The sequence below is a fragment of the Schistocerca americana genome, chromosome 7 (assembly GCF_021461395.2).
Source record: "Schistocerca americana isolate TAMUIC-IGC-003095 chromosome 7, iqSchAmer2.1, whole genome shotgun sequence".
NCBI lineage: Eukaryota > Metazoa > Arthropoda > Insecta > Orthoptera > Acrididae > Schistocerca > Schistocerca americana.
The window spans coordinates 143662619-143682974 of NC_060125.1; the positions used below are offsets into that span (position 1 = coordinate 143662619).

General features: G+C 39.9%; 1 protein-coding gene across 9 annotated transcripts in view; it reads right to left on the reverse strand.

Annotated features, from left to right (window-relative positions):
* Positions 1 to 20070, reverse strand: part of LOC124621900 (cleavage and polyadenylation specificity factor subunit 6) — a 180384-nt gene extending 160314 nt beyond the window's left edge. For all 9 annotated transcript variants that reach the window (XM_047147391.1, XM_047147389.1, XM_047147388.1 and 6 more), the window contains exon 1: positions 19784 to 20070. In XM_047147391.1, coding sequence (XP_047003347.1) covers positions 19784 to 19843 — 60 coding nt within the window. In that variant the 5' untranslated portion in view covers positions 19844 to 20070. The remainder of the gene's footprint in view (positions 1 to 19783) is intronic.
* Positions 20071 to 20356: the final 286 nt, after the last annotated feature.

The following is a 20356-nucleotide window of genomic DNA, read 5'->3' on the forward strand; positions in this document are numbered from 1 at the left end:
CGTGGCGACATTGTAGCAGCAAGTGATAGATGTCAACTCCTAAGTAGCCTAGTTTCAATCTGACTATAGTCCTCAGCTCTGACCATCGATGTAGGAAACATGTAACCAACATTCTGAACGACATGGAGACTGTTAATGTAATACCAGTAGAGTTTTTTTAAAATGGACAACACTACAGGTAAGTCCTGCCCTCTGTCTAAACTGCAACACTTGACTGTCCGCCACTCCTACCATACTATCCCTCCCCCTCCCCGCCTCCTCCTTACCCACCAATCAGTCGCCACTCCCATCATGCACTGGTGCTGCCGTTCGCAGTGTGGTCACAGCTCTCTAAGACTGCAGTTGTGTCTGCAAGTTGCGTTTATAGAAAGAAACGTTCCACATGGGAAAAATATATTAAAAACAAAGATTCCATGACTTACCAAACGGGAAAGTGCTGGTAGACAGACACAATAAAAAACACACAAACACACACACAGAATTTCAAGACTTCGCAACAAATGGTTGCTTCATCAGGAAAGAGGGAAGGAGAGGGAAAGACGAAAGGATGTGGGCCTCAAGGGAGAGGGCAAGGAGTCATTCCAATCCCGAGAGCGGAAAGACCCACCTTAGAGGGGCAAAAAGGACAGACAGACAGACACACACACACACACACACACACACACACACACACAGACATGTCTGCCTGCGTGCGCGAGTGCACACTCGTCCCTCCCTCCCCCCAAGGCAAGTCCCCCCTGCTCCCGGGACCGGAACGACTCCCCACCCCCTCCTCCAAAAACCCACATCCCCTTGTCCCCCCCCTTCCCTCAAAAGGTTGAATTCTGTGTGTATGCTTGTGTGTCTATCGACCTGCCAGCACTTCTGTCTGGTAAGTCACATCATCTTTGTGTGTGTGCCTCTCTCTCTCTCTATATATATATATAAAAACAAAGATGATGTGACTTACCATACAAAAGCGCTGGCAGGTCGATAGAAACACAGACAGACACATACATACACACAAAATTCAAGCTTTCGCAACAAACTGTTGCCTCATCAGGAAAGAGGGAAGGACAGGGAAAGACGAAAGGAAGTGGGTTTTAAGGGAGAGGGTAAGGAGTCATTCCAATCCCGGGAGCGGAAAGACTTACCTTAGGGGGAAAAAAGGACGGGTATACACTCGCGCGCGCGCACACACACACATATCCATCCACACACGTACAGACACTCAGCGATATGTCAATACAGTGTTGATCATAAAACGGAATCACTTTTGCATTTTGGAACCAAGTAGATCTTCTAACGACTTTCCTTGTGTATGAGAGATGTATGAACATGCAAGTATTCAATATTAAAAGTTGTTAAGTGGACGTCTACAATATTGGCACAATTCTTTTTAATTTCCTATTTTACTCATATGACCTTATATTTATTGCAAATTTTGTGAAATATTTATGCAATGATGTAACTACTGTACTTACAGTAAGCGAAAAAATAAATGGTGCCCATCATGAATCACTTGTTTACCTCAAACAACTGACAAGTCCTGTGAACCTACAAGTTTTCTCCAGTCCAATTTATGAGATTTTTGGTTCATTGCATAACATTTTCAATCATACATGACACAAACAAAATTAGCTGAATAAATTATCATTGTGTGAACACAGTTCCTTGGAAAAATTGAGAAATTCACCACTGCTTTTCGTTCTTTACTTCATCAACATGTCTGCAAAGAGCAGCAACAGTTGGTCGTCATCAGAACTACTTGTGTGTAAAGCACAGCAGCTGATTCATTGACATCAAATGCCTTAAACACCTGGATCTCTGGGCACTATACACCCCGACCACAATTAATTCTGCCAACACTCTGAGCCATAGGTATTCCACTGGCCGGAGTGGCCAAGCGGTTCTAGGCGCTACAGTCTGGAACCGCGCGACCGCTACGGTCTCAGGTTCGAATCCTGCCTTGGGCATGGATGTGTGTGATGTCCTTAGGTTAGTTAGGTTTAGTTCTAAGTTCTAGGGGACTGATGACTTCAGTAGTTAAGTCCCATAGTGCTCAGAGCCATTTGAACCATAGGTATTCCAACAATTACAAAAAATTTAAATTTTTCACATATGCATACATGAATGACTTCCTATGTACTATAAGCTATTAATTTTTATAAATGGGGGTGGTTCCACACACCAAGAGACACAATGAAATGGGGAATGTGACTCCTTATTATAAATCACTTGAAAATTTCTCTTGCTCTTACCCATACTTTGTATATGGCGGTATGACAGTCTAAGGCTGACTATTCGAACTGCTTCCTCAGGACAACACCCGTAGTCAAATAATAACCTATTTAGCTGCCTTCGGTAACCGGTATCTTGTACGTACATGCTAATGGTGTCCTGCTTGCCATGATTCAACTCATAACACCATGGTTTCTGCTGAATGATTTATATACAAGGGTAATCCCAAAAGTAAGGTGTCCTATTTTTTTATAAGTACATAGACCTGTTTATTCCTACAGTGGTTTACATCAGTTTACAGCCTGAACATTTAGCTATTTTTCGACATAATCACCATTTCTGTCGATGCATTTTTGTAGACTCTGTGACAGTTTTTGTATGCCCATGTCATATCAGCTCACTGCCATGCTGTTCAGAAGTTATAAACATCTTCTTTGACCTCGTCATTCGAGCTGAATTGCTTTCGGGCCAAATGTTCTTTTAACCTAGGGAACAGGTGATAGTCACTGGGCACCAAGTCAGGACTATAGGGTGGGTGGGCGATTATGTTCCACTGAAACTGTTGCAGAAGAGCAACGGTTTGCCGAGCGATGTGTGGGTGAGTGTTGTCATGGAGAATGTGTATGTCCTTGATCAACATTCCTCTTCTACGGTTCTGAATTGCCCATTTGAGTTTTTTAAGAGGCTCACAGTACCTGTCAGCATTAACTGTGGTCCCAGCGATTCAGCTCCAAAGACAAGGTGAAAGAAGAGGTTCATAACTTTCTGAACAGCGTGGCAGCAAGCTGGTATGACATGGGCATCGACAAAAATGCATCGACAGAAATGGTGATTATGTCGAAAAATAGCTAAATGTTCAAGCTGTAAACTGATGTAAACCATTGTAGAAATAAACAGGTCTATGTAATTATAAAAAAATAGTAGACCTTACTTTTGGGATTACCCTTGTAGTTATTTTTGGTGCCATGTTTCAAGAGTAGCAGTTCTTTGTTAATGATTGTGACAACATTAACAATCACAAAAACTGCGTAATTTGTAGTAGAACATCCAGTGTGAAAATTATGCCAGTTCTCTGATTGATAATTCCTCCTACAACCTAAGATGCTTAATACTTCTCACCCATCACAAAGATAAAAGACATTAAAACTCGGGGGTATCCAATACCACCAAATGTCATGTCAAATTATGCATGTTTTCTATGTCACTTATTAGATACAAAGGTGGTGGTGGTGGTGGTGGTGGTGGTGGTGGTGGCGGTGTGTTGGGGCTTATGGGCGCTCAACATCGAGGTCATCAGCGCCCTGACACACATTAAAAGGAACGAATGTGGACAGACCTAAGAAAACTAAAGCACACACTCAAAGAAAGCAGGAAAAGAAGGAAAATGCTACATAAGAAAGTAAAACCTAAGGAAAGGGGAAACATAGCAACAAGAATGTCACAGGAAATTGCTATTGGCTGGCCACTTACATAAAATATGGGCGAGCTTGTCACACAGTCAGCAAATTAAGATCCTCTCCCTAAAATCTTTGTAAAAACATTTGAAATGGCACAGAACTTTAACACTTTAACCACATTCGTCCGAGTGTTGCCTAAAAGAGACGGCAGGTCCGCTGGCAAGTCAGCCGCGAGCCACTGGTCAGAAAATAAAACGCAATCCAATAAAACGTGGCGCACAGTGGCCTGGACGCCGCAAGCACTACACATTGGAGGGTCCTCTCGCCGGAGCAGGAAGCCATGCGTCATAGGGCTGTGGCCTATTCGAAGCCGAGTGAGGAGAACCTTGTCCCGTCGACGGGGCTGAAAGGAAGTACACCACACACGCGTTGTGGGCTTGACTATACGGAGCTTATTGTCAGTCACTTCCAGCCACTCATCCTCCCACCGACGCATGACCCGTGAGCTCAACAGCGAGGTGAGTGCGTTCAAGGGGATAGCACACTGAGATACTTGTGGGGCGAGACACGCCTCCTTGGCTGCGAGATCTGTCCTTTCATTCCCAGCAATGCCAACATGCCCCGGAACCCAGCAGAAAGCTACAACTTTCCCCAGTCGCTGTAGTCGGAGGAGGGCATCCTGGATGGTCTGGACAATTTTGTCTGCCGGATACAAACGTTGCAATGAGTGAAGGGCACTGAGTGAATCGGAACAGACAAGAAATTTAGGAGAGGAAGAATGTCTCGTGTGCTCCAGTGCCCGCAAGATCGCAAACAATTCCGCATCAAAGACAGTAAAAGTCTGAGGCAGTCGGACCTTGAGGACACGATATGGAAAAACAACTGAGCAACCAACAGAATCCCCTTGTTTAGACCCATCCGTAAAAACAGCTACATAGTCGTGGTGCTCAGATAAAATGGGAGAAAATGCTGCATTAAAAACGGTGGTAGGAGTGCAATCTTTCTTGTACTGCAATAAATCTAAAATCACTCTGGGCCTCTTCAGCAACCAGGGTGGCAGGCGGTTAAAACCCTGGATTTGGGGTTGTACAGACTCCACACCGAGGGACTCTAGTACACGTTGCACACGGATCCCAAACGGCAACGTAGCCCGGGGACGGCGGGGAAAAAAGGCGGTCCAGAGGTGGATGGGCAACAAGATGGTGAGCAGGCGATCTGGGAGCTGCAAGAAACTTACAAGCCTGGCGCACCAGCAGGAGCTGCCGCCGGATGGTAAGTGGTGGTTCGCCAGATTCAGCACAGAGGCTGGGTACAGGACTGGTCCGATAAGCACCTGTGGCCAGTCGGATCCCAGCATGGTGAACAGCGTCAAGGATCCGCAAATAAGATGGCCTCGCTGACCCATATACTGTGCACCCATAGTCCAGCTGTGAACGCACAAAAGCTCCATAAAACTGTAGGAGACGCGCCCTGTCCGCGCCTCAAGACCTGTGGCTGAGGCACTTGAGGATGTTCAGTGCCTTCAGCGTTCTGGCTTTCAAGTCACATAGGTGTGGCAGCCATGACAACCTGGAGTCAAAAATTAGGCCCAGAAACCGCACTGTGTCTCTAAAATGTAGTACAGTATCCCCCATATGCAAGGCAGGCAAAGTAAAAAGATGACGAGAACGATTAAAATGAACACAAACACACTTTTCGGCAGAAAACCGAAAACCCGTCTTTGGAGCCCACTCCTCTAACCGCCGCACTGTTAGCTGCAACTGACGGCTCACGATTGCAACACTGGAGGAGGAACAGAAAACAGCAAAGTCGTCCACAAATAAGGAGCATTGTACTGGACTCCTCACTGTAGACGTTATACTGTTGATGGCTATGGCAAAGAGGGTAACGCTTAAAACACTGCCCTGGGGGACACAGTTCTCTTGCTCAAAGCGATCAGACAGTGTGTTACCAACGCGGCTCCGAAAAAACCGCTGAGACAGGAAAGACCGAATGAAAATGGGGTTTTTATGCATGTTTTCTATGTCACTTATTAGATACAAAGTATATGTATTTTCCATATTACTAATTTCATTAAATTGTACTATATATCAATGTGAGGTTTGTCAAAAAGTACACACACATAAGTTAACTCAATTTTGATGTACACATTTATTAGAAGAATATTTACTTTTACTTCATTGTATACATATATAGGACCCTAAAATATATCTAGAAACATCTTTTTTGTGGAGGTTGGGGAGAAGGGTTCATCAGTCTTCAGACTAGTTTAATGTAGCCACCCACAACTTCCTTTCCTGTGCCAATGTCTTCGTTTTATACTGAAGCGCAACGTCCTCAATTTTGTTGGATACATTCCAATCTCCGTCTTCCCTCTATGGCTCCCCCTTATACCATAGTAACTATTCGCCAGTAACACAATGGTCCCCTCTAGTCAGTGTTCTCCACATGCTCATTTCCTCACCAATCATGCAGAGAACCACCTACTTTCTGATCAGTCTACTAAATTTTCAGCATCCTTCTGCAACATCACATCTCAAGTATTTTGATTCTCTTCTTTTCTGGTTTTATCGCACTCCACAAGACATTTCTGTGCTATGCTGTGCTCCATACACACATTTTCAGAAATTTCTTCCTCAAATTAAAGTCTATGTTTCATACTAGTAGACTTCTCTTGATGAGGGATACAGGAAATTCCTGTACAAATCTGCTCCTTACACCCACCTTCCTTCATTTGCCATCCATTATTTTGCTTCCGAGGCAGCAGATTTCTTTCAGTTCATCTACTACATGCTCAGGTTTAGTGACCAACATGAGCTATAATCACATTCTTTGAAATTTAATGCCATATGTTAAGTTCGCAACATTTTTGTGTCTATATTTCAAGTGTAGATAATGTCTGAGCACTTCCTTTTACAAAATTTCTTCAGCTCTTGCAAATGGAGGCTTAAATTTGGTCACTTATTACACCTACACACATCTAACACCGATGCCAATTGAGTAGATCACGATTCTACCACTGTGCTTTGCAAACTGACATCAGAATCAACCCAAGTGTGTGCACACTTATTAGTGATGCCACCTAATGTGTTACAACTTCTTTATTTTATCTGTGCCTGCAGAGGTACATTAGTTCGTCAGTTTTTGTTTTGTTAATATTTCTGTGTGGTTAATCGCATCCACTGGTCACAGCTTGAGGTGCACACGTCTGCCACATTAATGAGGCTATCAGTCTCTTACTGTCATACTGTGTTGATGCTAAGTTTATCCATAACCATAGCACTGGTACCTCTCATTCTCTCATTACAATGGCACCCCTAACCCCCCCTTTTTTGCTGACGGTCTATATTCTATGTTTCATTTAATACATTCCGTAATTCTTCCTTACTTTTACTGAGGACACCTACATCACAAATTTCAATCCCACTCTTGAAGCTTCTTTTATTTTCAGTCTTGATTCCTCATGGTAAATACCAACTAGTAGAGAGAGAAAGATTGCATCATTCCCTTACACCTTTTAATCTCAGCATGCTTGATTTTTCATTTTGGTAACTTCCAAATTCTCCTTCCTGCTGTATGTCACCTATTTTTGCTACAGCTTACACTCACTCAAATAGTCTTTCCCTACTCTCATCTCTACAAATGAGGCTATATTCTCCTGTACTTGTCTATTCTTTCCCCTAATACAGCATTGTAATCACCGATAATTAATAGATTTGCATTTCCCTATAAGCATTCAACACTTGCACCCTCCCCTCCTGAAGGTGATGCTGACTTTTATCCTAAACTATTTGAGTTAGCATTGGTTTGCTGTTTGCTTTGATTCCAATAATCCCTTCACAGTTGCCTTACCATGTCATTCAGATCAAATCCTACACATGTAATACCAATTTCTGCTGCTACTGAGATCCTTGTCTTTTTTTCCATTTCACTTCACTGACACGTGCTATACATAGATTGAGCCTTTGCTTACTCCTTTTCAAATTTTCTAGTTCCCCTACCGCATTCAGTCTTTGTAGTCACCTTCCCACATCCACATGGTGCACTAACCCAGAATTTTTTGCCACTGGAGAGGCTATAATGACTTTTCTATTACAAGACAAATTTCCAATAGACACACAATATTTATATTTCATGTAGTAGTTTCCTTGCCTCTTGCATCTTTATACCATAGATCACAACAGATTCTTCCATCTTTGGGGTAGTTTCCCACCATCGATAAGGAGTTGCCTTGAATCTTCACCCACTCCTCCACCGGGATTAAAGAAGCGTCCGATTCCATCCGTCTGCTGAGGCGCATGACATCACCAATAAGGCGTAAATGACCATCCTCAAGTCCCCAATATTAGATTAGATTAATTATTCATTCCATAGGCCCATAAAAGAGGGAATCCTCCTGAGTGTGGAACATGTCAGATAAACACATTACAAAAATGTAATTAGAAAAATTTGAGTTTCATTAATTTTAATGATCCTCAGTCAATAAACAGTAAAATTATGTACATGAATTAAATTTAAACTTCTAATATTTACAGATTTAATACTTACATCTGCTTTCATTAAATTCATCATTCAAACATTTGCTAGTTTTTTGGCTATTACAACTAAGTATTGTCAAAAATTAAAGTATAATAAATTTTCATTAATATGGTCTACTGCACTTGAGAAACTCATGGATGGAATAGAAGAAGTTGGCCACCAAAAATTCTTTTAAATTATGTTTAATTTGTGCCTTGTCTGAAACTAAGCTCTTAATGGTTGCTGGTAACTTATTGAAAATATGCGATGCTGAATACTGGACTCTTTTCTGGGCAAGAGTAAGTGATTTTAAATCTTAATGTATATTGTTCTTATTCCTAGTATTGATACTGTGTACTAAGCAGTTAGTTGGAAAAAAAGATGTGTTATTTACAACAAACTTCATTAAGGAATAAATATACTGAGAAGCTGTGGTTAATATGCCCAATTCTTTGAATAGCATTCGACATGATGTTCTTGGATTTACACTACTCATTACTTTCATTATACACTTCTGTACTCTAAAATTTTTTTCTCTGTTTGTGGAGTTACCTCAAAATATTATACGATATGACATAATGGGGTGAAAATAACTAAAATATGACAGTTTCTTATATTTATATCTCCTATATCTGACATCATTCGCACTGCAAACACAGACTTGTTTAGGCACTTCAGCAGTTCGTTAGTAAGTTGCTCCCAACTGAATTTATTATCAAGTTGTAATCCCAAGAATGTTACACTCGGGTCATTCCATGCCAAGTGGTCTAAACCTTCCCACCATCATGTCTCCAATTTTCTTCAAATTTTATCTGTAGCACTAGTCAAGTGCTAAATTAAGTTTCTCAAGATTTCAAGCCTCTAGCTGCAATACTTGCTGATCTACACCCCCTTGTCTGAAGGGTAGTAAGTTCGCATGCGCGCGACATCAGACAAAATGCCATTTTTGGGGTCTCATAAAATTGAAACCAATTCATAAGAATGGTTAGTAAGATGAGACCCTGTACAGTTTTTTGTGCTGATTCAAACGAAATTAATTATAAGATTACTGATGCAAAATCCGGTCAAACAAGTCGACTCAAAGTGTACCCCTAATTCTGTCGTGACTTAATGCGACAAATTTTGACCAATATTCAGACTGCAATAATTTCCTTGCAGATAAAGATATGGACTTGAACTTTTTACCAAGTCTTATCTTTGTGCTGGACATAATACAGCTGGATTTCCAACTACCCAGGCTTTATAGTCGCCTTGCAAAATCTCTTCAAATTTGGCAGTGTCAGCGCAAATGGCTTTATTTACCAAAGTTCAAAGCCCATTACTACAAAATAGTCAGCCTGGATTTAATTGTGAATAGTATCATCTGAAAGAGAAACTCTTGCTCTACAAGATGGATATATTTTTCTTTTGCAACGCTTCCATTAAGTGCTTATTTACTCAGGTCAAAGTATCTTATATTTTGTGTGCGCAGTGCCCTGCGTTGGTCCATGATGGCTGAGCCATTACTGGTTATCACAATAAAACCAGCATCCCCATCGCCATAGGGGCCACGCCCGATAGCCATGCAGTAACAGCCACGGGTGGGTATCTTTACTGCAGGTTCCCAAGCCTGATTACAGGGTGTCTTTACCACAGGATCCCAAGCCTGATTGTGGGTTTCTTTATGCAGGTTCCCAAGCCTGTCTTCCTCAGTTACTTCATCATTCTGGAAGCATCGTTGATTTGCAAGAGAATGCTTTCAGGAAAACTGTATTGCCGACCAGATGATGTCACTGATGGAGCTGGAATAACACCAATGATAAGTTGTTCTGGAATCCAGCAAGTATCACGTCTTAAGGGCCAATAAAATGAACTTGCAGGACCATGAGGATGCATAAAGCTTATGAAAGCATCTTTCTGTTCGACTGAGATTTCAACGATGTTTCCAATCCACCATTTCTTTTCATAAATGCAAGCAACATACTGCCCAGGCTGAAGATCCATGACTTGAACTACTACTTCAGCAGCACTAATTTTGGCCAAAAAAGATGTCGCATCATTAGAAACTCTACTGACCTTAATTGTCGTCATATCAATGGGCAAAAAATGGTGGTTTTCTCTTGTGCCAGCTAGAGTGTGCCCTTGCAGGAATCTTTCTTCTTGAGAAGCTTTTTCTTCTTCAACTTCCTCTTTGCTGATGAAAAAGAATTTGATTCCATTGATATTATCATTGCAGAAGTTGAAAAGATCTTTGGGTGTTAGAATCTGGTTTTCATATGGACGTTGCAAACTTGCTCTTGCTGCCAACCGTTTTGTTGTGCCTCCAATGCCATCACAAGGCGACTTTCCATGGCTTGTTCCAAAGAAATTCCATTCTGCTGTTATTTCAAAATCTTCTTTGTGATAGCATAAGTTGAGAAAATTCTTGAAATTCTTATATTGTGCAGCTGAACCATCACTGAAGTAGTGGATGTGGCTTATTTTGGAAAATTGCATCTTCAGGTAATTGATTACTTTTCCAATGTAAACATGGACAGTAATCGTATCGTGTCGAAGGCAGTCACTAATAACACAAAGATTCACACATTGCACCTCTTCGTTTTCACAGTAGTAGACTACAAATGGATGAACTGTTGCTTGACTGTTTTCCCAGTGAAAGCCTTGCACTGCATCTTGAACAATAAATGAATAGTTTTCAGCAAAATCCATTAGTATTATGAATTCGCCTTCTTTCAAATCAGTTTTGAGAGCTTTCAGGTGCTGGCTTTGATGCTTGGCAATGTAGTGATGACAAGACAGGTTCCAAATTTTTGCTGCAATATCTTCAACATACTCTTCTGTTGAAAGCTGCTTTGTTTCTAAAGTATCCCTGTCGGTATGAATCCATTGTTTGTACTCAATCAGTTCTTCAGGGTCATTATCTTCAAAATATGTTGCAATAACTGCTTCTACACCTTCTGGACCAGGGCAGTTTTCACAACGATGAAGCATACAATCCTTGTTTTCCAAGCTGCAAACAGCTTTGCTAAGAATTTCCTTGTAGTCTTCATTGATTGATGCACCAGTGAGCATAAGCTTGACATTTTGGTGTATTGTACAGACACAAACTGAGTGCATTCCAGCAGAGCCAACTGTAACACACCATTTTGGTCTAAGCTCGCAAAACTTTGAGAAGCCAATTTCTGGTCCATTTTGCTTCTGATAAGACACGTACATTTCCTTCAAATTGCAAAGCAACAACCGCTTTTGCTTGTACACCTTTGTTCCTGAAATTCTCACAGGCACACAGTCTTTCTTCCCTGGACAAAGTCTGCTGAATTCGTCATCTTGAAAAAAGTCATGTACTTTCTGGACAACTTCATCTGAAAGCTTCCTTCCTTGCCGATTTGCTGGAAAAGCTAGAACACCTTGCTCATTCTTCAGTTTTCTCGCTTGCTTTACCATTCTTTCTGATACATTAAATGCTGTTGTCGTATCTTTAATTGTCCAGCTTCTTGGAACCAAGGTCAATATTTGAACTTTTGTCCTACGATTTGACACTTTACATTTTTCTTTCAACTCTTCTATAAGATTATCAAGATCTGCACAATTATTGCATGGGCGACTTTTACTTGAACTTGGCTGTTCATCGTAATTGATTCCTACAGCAGCAGCAATTTGATTCCCAATTAAACTTTGTGCATCCAAGATCTTTCTTTTTGCATAGCTTTGCTTATCTCTTTTACTTAGTTGTCTTCTTTTCAATGGTGAAGCACCAATAAATGATAAACTTTTGTTGATGGCTGGTTCAGTTTCATCCGTTGTGAAATCTTGTTCAGATTGGGTTGATAGTGATGATGAATCTTCTAGCTTTTGGTTCAGTGCCGACATGCAGCGAGGGCAAAGCTTCTGACCAGGTTTTATATCAATCACTTCTTTTTTCTTTAACAGGCAAAGTTTGGCAGCTGTTTCATTATCAAGCAGTCTAAGTCCAGCTTTTACATTGTGATTCCTCTTCTTGAATGGATTGCAACATTTCTTTTGCATCGCTTGATATTCATGTAGGAAGAGGGCTTCATGGTGGAAGCAAATGATGGAATTTTCGTCAAGTTTGGCTTCTGAACGCGAAACAAGCAATTTCTGGTCACATTCTGTGAAATCACTAAACGCTTTGAATCCAGTCTTCTTAGCATAGAAGATAACATGGCACTTCGATGCAGCAGCATCTTTTCCAATTGAACAGGGGGCCAACGATTCTTCTTCTTCATTAACTTCTGACATCTCTCACTGGCCAATCACTGAATAAAACACGAATGAAATATCCAATTATATCAGTAATTCTAAGCGACTATTAAGATTCAAATTCCTAGAAATGAAGAAAAATTAGTGCATCGCGCATACAAAATATAACAACTTTGATGTGAGTTAATGAGTACTTAATGGTCGCGTTGCAAAAAAAACAAATGTCAGTCTTGTAGAGCAAGAGTTTCTCTTTTAGGTGATACTATTCACAAGCAGATTCAGGCCAACTATTTTTTAGTAATTGGCTTGAAACTTTGGTAAATTTTACCGTTTGTGCTGACACTGCCTAATTTGAAGAGATACTGCAGGGCGACCATATGGCCTGGATCATTGCAAATCCGGCTGCATTATGTCTAGCACAAGCATGAAGCTTGGCCAAAAGTTCAAGTCCATATCTTCAACTGCAAGGAAATCATTGCAGTCTTAATATTGGTCAAAATTTGTCGCGTTGTGTCACGACAAATTTTGAAGTATACTTTGAGTCGAGTTATTTGACCGGGGTTTGCATGAGTAATGTTATACATAATTTCGTTGGAATCAGCAAAAAAAACTGTACAGGGTCGCATCTTACTAACCATTCTTATGAATTAGTTTCGATTTTATTAGACTCCAAATATGACATTTTTTTTATGTTGCATGCACACGGACTAAGTACACTTCAGACAAGGGGGTCTAGATCAGCAGCTATTGCAGCTAGAGGCCTGAAATCTTGGGAAACTTACTTCAACACTTGACTAAAGCTACAGTTAAAATTTGACGAAAATTGGAGACCATGATGGTGGGAACTTTTTTCAGTTTTAGACCACTTGGTGTGGAATGACCCACTCTCAACTTCTCCTATTTCCATGTCGTCATAATTTATACACAAATCCAGAAGGAAATCCATTGGAAGTTCTGAACTGCATATAGTGGGTCTTTTCAAAGTTTAATGACAGTGAATTGGCTATGAACCACTTATTAATGTCAGTAAAAATTTGATTAGCTGCCATTTCTAAATTTATATTTGATTTACTATTTATTGCAATCATCTGCAAATAAGACAAACTTGGCATCTGGTAACGTAACAGGTGACAGGTCATTAATATACACAGAAACAGTGGTGAACCTAGTATGGAACCTTGGGGAACACCACATGTAATTTCTTCCCAGTCAAGTGATGTCTGACTGCCTACTGCTGAAGCGTTACGTAATGATATCCTTTGTTTTCTACTAGTAAGATATGACTGAAACCACTTTGAGGCACTACCAGTGATGCCATAATATTCTAATTTACTTAAAAGAATGCTGTGATTCACACAGTCAAACGCCTTTGGCAGGTCACAGAATATGCCAGTTGCCTCTAATTTGTTGTCCAATGAATTAAGGACATTTTCACTGTTAAGTGTAAATAGCTTTCTCAATATCAGAACCCTTAAGAACCCTAAACTGTGACTTTGACAGTATGTTATTTTCACTAAGGTGCTTTAGTAGATGCTTGAACATAATCTTTCCAAAGATTTTTGAAAAAGCTGGCAAAAGTGCGATCGGTCGGTAATTTGATGGCATTTCTTTGTCCCCCGTCTTGTGGAGAGGTATAACTTCAGCATATTTCAGCCAGTCCGGGAATGTTCCTGTGACAAGTGATTGATTACACAAATAACTTAAGATATGACTAAGCTCACATGAAAACTCTTCTATTAACTATCATAACCGCTAGAATGCTTTGATTTCAAGGACTTTATGATGGATTCTATTTCTTTGGGTGAAGTAAGTGTCAATTCTATTTAACTGAGATTTCTAGTGTGCACTGGTCTCAGATATTCCATTGCATTATTCACTGAACCTGACAACCCCATGCTATCAGTAACAGAGACAAAATACTTGTTTAAATGGTTTGCAACACAACATGGGTTTGTTACCAGGGTTTCATTTATTTTTAGAGCTATTTGTTCCTCCTCATTTCTGGTCCTACCTGTCTCTGACTTAACTATATCCCATATTGTTTTTATTTTATTGCTGGGTGTATTTACCTTCTTCTCATAATGCAGGTGTTTAGATTTCTGGATAACCTTCAATATTTTGAAGTAATTTTTGTAATAAGCTATAATTCTAGTATCAAAGATGTCCCTAGGTATCAGATAGTGTTTCCTTTTTGTCTCACATGATATCTTTATCCCTTGTGTGATCCATGGTTTCTTATTAAGACTTCTGCTTAATTTGAGTTACCTTCAGGGGAAAACAATTTTCAAGTAAGGTGCTAACTTTATTAATGTATGTTTTGTATTTTCAATTTGTGTCTTGGATGCTGTAAACATCCATCATATTAATTTCTTTGAGCAATCTCCTAAATTTCTCAGTTTTTGACTGTGTTGTGGGCCTTCTGTACTCTGTTCTGATAGATGTTTTACCCTGACAGTTTTCAAAATTTAGTGTTAGGTGTTACATGTCATGGTCAGATGGCCGCCATTTACTACTGGTTTTGTAATGTGGCTTAGTTGCCTAGAATTGGCTATAAATATATTATCAATGGCAGTCTTAGAACATTTGTATACCCTAGTTGGGAAATTTACAGTAGAAATTAAATTGAATGACAATTTGTAACTGATTTCAGTAACTGTTCACAGACAGTGTTTTTGAGGACATCTATATTAAAATCACCAGCAACCACTAGTTCTTTGTTTTTTAATTTTAGATGAGAAAATAAATCTTCAAGACCGTTTATAAACAGGCTGAGATTTCCTGAAGGTGCTCTGTATATGGCTACTATTATAAAGGACCTATTATGAAATTCTATCTCTGTTGCACATGCTTCTAACTGGTGCTCAAAGGAAAATTTATTACTGTCAATATTCTTAAATTTAAAACTGTTTTTAACAAATGTAGCAATTCCTCCTTTCTCCATTTTTTTGTCTACAGAAGTAGGAGGCTAACTTAAATTCTGTAAGGTTTAACATATCTATACCAGTGGTCACATGATGTTCAAAGAGGCAGATTATATCAACTGGATTCGATGATTCTTATTCATCAATGCACATAAGTAGTTCATTAATTTTACTTCTCAGTCCACAAATATTTTGATGCACTAAAGAGTTGACATTTCACACTTAGTGAGATGAAATCGGGTGGAAATTAAATTTCTGCTGATTGCTGTAAATTTGTAACCAACAGCTGTGTTCGCTGATCCAATGCGCCAGGATTATGCTGTTTCATTTCTTTATCAAACTGAAGGTTTGTTTCAATTTTTACTTTTCTCAGAACTTGACTTCGTTCTGTCCTACCTATCCTAAAAAAGGTGCTGCTCCAACACCTATGACCACTGGTATATTACCACTCATGGCAGTGCCTCCCCCCCCTTACATTTCCTGCTATTAGCCCAGCCAGTTTACCCTTCCCTTTCCTGTTGAGGTGTAAGTTATGTCTAGTATAATCCCACCTACTGAGAGAATCAACAGGAACCAACCCAATATGTGACCCCGCACCCGACCCAAGCAGCCGTTCCAACTCCAAATTAACTCTCCCGACAGAAGAGTTTAAATGAGGTCGGTCATGGCATCTCAGAACAGACACAAACTCAACACTGGTATGTCTCGTTGCTGATGCAATCTTTGCCAGGTCACACTCTATATTGTACCCACGATCTCTGTCAATACTATTGCCCGGCCCACCCAGATTAACCACGGTGTCTTCCTTGGTAAAATCTTTACAGAGTGAACCTAAATCCTCTGTCACCTGGCCCAGACCAGCACTTGGTTTAAAAACATTTGTGACCTGGTATTCTGATCCTAACTGGTCCTGCGAAAGTTGGCATACAACTCTGGCATGTGAACTACTTAACAGCAAAACTTTCTTTCTCTTTGCCGACTTCTCTACATTCTTATTCAATTTTCTACTGAAAGTTTGTTGTGCCCTCTCTACACCTACCCCTGTCTGAGACTCATCAGCATCTAACTGAAGCAACAGATCAAACTTATTCTTAGCATTCACCACAAAAAAGTTCTAGGTCTGTTACCTGTTGCCACTTCCCACCTCTCTTTACCCTTCTCCCTCCTTAACCTGTTCAGATCTTCCCGAAGCCTGCTCTAACTGTGCCTGAAGGTCAGCAATTTTCCCCTCCTGTTCCACTATTTTCCATCTCTACTGCATATCTTACAGAACCACTGATGAGTCTGATCCACTTCCGCATTTCCCACGCCGCTACAGTCACCGCAATGGAAAAAACTACTGCACCCATCACACCAAACCCTGGAGCTAACAATTCTATGGCAAGTCAGGCACTTTTCACTCATGGTAAAAATCTTACTTTAGCGAGAATAAGTCAAATTAAATTACAGAAAAACAAGAAAACACGTTTACGAAAGATTAGGACTAGTCTCAATCGTATGTCAGAGGACACCACCAACCCCAACAAGACGACATCTACAAACACAACACACCCATAAACTAAACTCCGCACTGTCATGACATCACACGCCACAACACCCTTACATCACGAGTCAAAGCCGGTGGGTTGACACCCTCCACCCTATCTGACAAGATCATCACAGAAAGGGGGAAATTTACAGCACTGATTGACAGAAACAGATTAGTAGCCAAAGATGCTGATAATGCCAGTCAATTTAAGCCTTAACAACTTAACACGAATTCACAGAGCTTCAAGCATACGAGCAGAATTACTCCATAAAGTAATCCCATGTACTAGAACCCAGATGTCACATCATATTTGCCACTTACAAGTTTTATAACATTAATGTAAGTAGCTACACCATGGAATGGTGTGTGTGGCACTGTGTGATCTATACCTCACTGCTACTGAAATAAGCAAAAAAAGAAAAGATACACTTTCTAAAACAAGGTATTCTGAACTGTGTTGTCTCTCTAATCAAACAATCATCTAACAAACCAAACACGTTAATTTCTCAAAGGCTGGAAACGTGAGAGGAATTTTCACTAATCAGGATAGCGTATTGCCTTCCTGTTTCACAGTTCAATGCTCTTAACACTTACAGATGAGAGTCTTCCACACCTATGCATGTCTTCCCAATTGTGAGATATTTCCTTTGGAGTGCGTATCACATGTCTTTATTTTGACATCACTGTAATTACATACTGTCTTAACTGTGCTTCTGCCAAACAATATCACTCCATGGCTACTTTTCAGAAGAATTTTAAGTTCTATTTTAGAGAAGGATGCCTCACCACCTGATTTGCTACATAACAAATGGTTTGATGCACAGGTGAAAAGCATACCAGACATGAACACACCGTTTAGCAACACACTTGTCTCATGCGCACAGCTACACTTTCACAGGGAAACAACATGAACAGTCCTATGAGGTTAATAAGTCACTGAACTTAACTATCAGACTAAACTTCCTTACCATGATAAAAATAAAAACATTGCACTTAAGTTAACATATTACACAAACATTAACAGAAAACATGGGCAAGAACAGACCATTTTTGTCAACATCTGTGTGCCATTTTCAGTTGTGATTGCACACCACAATATAACGGACTAAAAATACTTATAAAACCAAATTTAATAGCTTCTGTTAGGCTCAAAATCAGTAGAAGTTGCACTCATCCGAACAGTATGCATTATGTTTGCCTATGAGAACAGTAGACACCCATGAGTTGTTAGTTTATGAACGATAAGTGGGTGTAGTATACATCAAAATATTCAAACTTGCCTATAAGCTAATAAACTACTTCATATTTTTAATTTACATGGTTTTGGTTTTTATCATGAAATGTGTTTGACAATAAGTATTCATATTCACGGGCTTAGCCAATGCACAACCATGTTATTAGCTTTCAATACATTATCTTATTATTGAGCAAGCAATAAAGGAAACAAAAGAAAAGTTTGGAGTAGGTATTAAAATCCATGGACAAGAAATAAAAAATTTGATGACATTGTAATTCTGTCAGAGGCAGCAAAGCACTTGGAAGAGCAGCTGAACGGAATGGACAGTGTCTTGAAAGGAGGATATAGGATGAACATCAACAAAAGCAAAACGAGGATAATGAAATGTAGTCGAATTAAGTCGGGTGATGCTGAGCGAATTAGATTAGGAAATGAGGCACTTAAAGTAGTAAAGGAGTTTTGCTATTTGGGGAGCAAAATAACTGATGATGGTCAAAGCAGAGAGAATATAAAATGTAGACTGGCAATGGCAAGGAAAGCGTTTCTGAAGAAGAGAAATTTGTTAACATCGAGTATAGATTTAAGTGTCAGGAAGTCGTTTCTGAAAGTATTTGTACATCGAGTATAGATTTAAGTGTCAGGAAGTTGTTTCTGAAAGTATTTGTATGGAGTATAGCCATGTATGGAAGTGAAACATGGATGATAAATAGTTTAGACAAGAAGAGAATTGAAGCTTTTGAAATGTGGTGTTACAGAAGAATGCTGAAGATTAGATGGGTAGATCACATAACTAATGAGGAGGTATTGAATAGAATTGGAGAGGAGTTTGTGGCACAACTTGACAAGAAGAAGGGACCGGTTGGTAGGACATGTTCTGAGGCATCAAGGGATCACCAATTTAGCATTGGAGGGCAGCGTGGAGGGTAAAAATCGTAGAGGGAGACCAAGAGATGAATACACTAAGCAGATTCAGAAGGAAGTAGACTGCAGTAGGTACTGGGAGATGATGAAGCTTGCACAGGATAGAGTAGCACGGAGAGCTGCATCAAACCAGTCTCTGGACTGCAGACCACAACAACAACAACAACAACAACTAAACACTGAGCTATGATACAGATCACTAGGCCTGTGTCGGCACAACCAGGATTTTATGTGGAGCTACCACCACACGTTGTAAAAAATTGGATCCAAACCGTAATAAATCTGGACGACTTCAACACTTACCATTAAAGTCAACTGGCAGACTTTCATCATGAGAGTAACCAGAAATAAGGACTACTCATATGAACATAGTTTGCGAGTTTCCAATACTAGATTGAGACAGGAGGTACACAATGAGGCATATTAAGCCTTTCTCCAGAACCTTATCCAACATAAGGAGAACCAATAAACACATTACATGAAAATGCTAAAAGTCTGAATAACATGGGCAATGACAGACATCCTACGGTAATGAAAAAGCGGGCAATTGTGCATACTAGCTTAAATCATAAGTTCGCGCCGCATACACGTAACAATCAATCACAAAAGCTTACATAATCACAACTGGGCTTTTACAGAATTTCAAACAAAGCACTCGGCTACAAACGGTCCAAAACAAAATAGGCCTATAACAAATTAATCATTAATGTAAACTGCCTAAGTTCGCATAAAAGCAATATAAATTAACATTATTCCCAAATCTTTTATATGACGAAATTCCCAAGAATATGGCACACAGCTTTTCAGAAAAAACTGTTAAAGCATAACGTTTAGGACACACCTGCGCAAAATCTTGTTCTATGTCGTCGGCGTATAAATCAATGTCCACGCCATCCGCCATTTTGGCTTTCTCGCGCTGAATGGTCCAGTATCCTACGTCGTTTTTTCTCAGTACGCAACTGCGATCAACGACTATCACAATGAAAGAACTCCTTCCTACAACTAAGGACAAACGCACTTCCTGTTGAGGAATAAATGCAGGGATCAGTTACAGTCAACAAAAAATCCCTAGGCTCAGGTGCAACAATTTCACAATCCACAAAATCAAACTACAGCAACAATCCAAAGTTCATGACTTTGAACCCAAAGATATTCACATTGAGAATGCAAAATACTAAAACAAAGATATTAATATTCTAATCTCCTTGACTAAACCAACCTAAGAATGAAATTGATCACACTGCTAGTGCCTGGAATAGTAAATCTATTAACACAAGTAACCTCTACAGCGAGAAACATGCAGATGAATCCAATATGGTTGTCACAATACTATAAAAAATAAAAATAGCCCATGACAGCAATATCCGATACTTACTTCCTACATACACAAAATAATGGATATGTGGGGATGTTG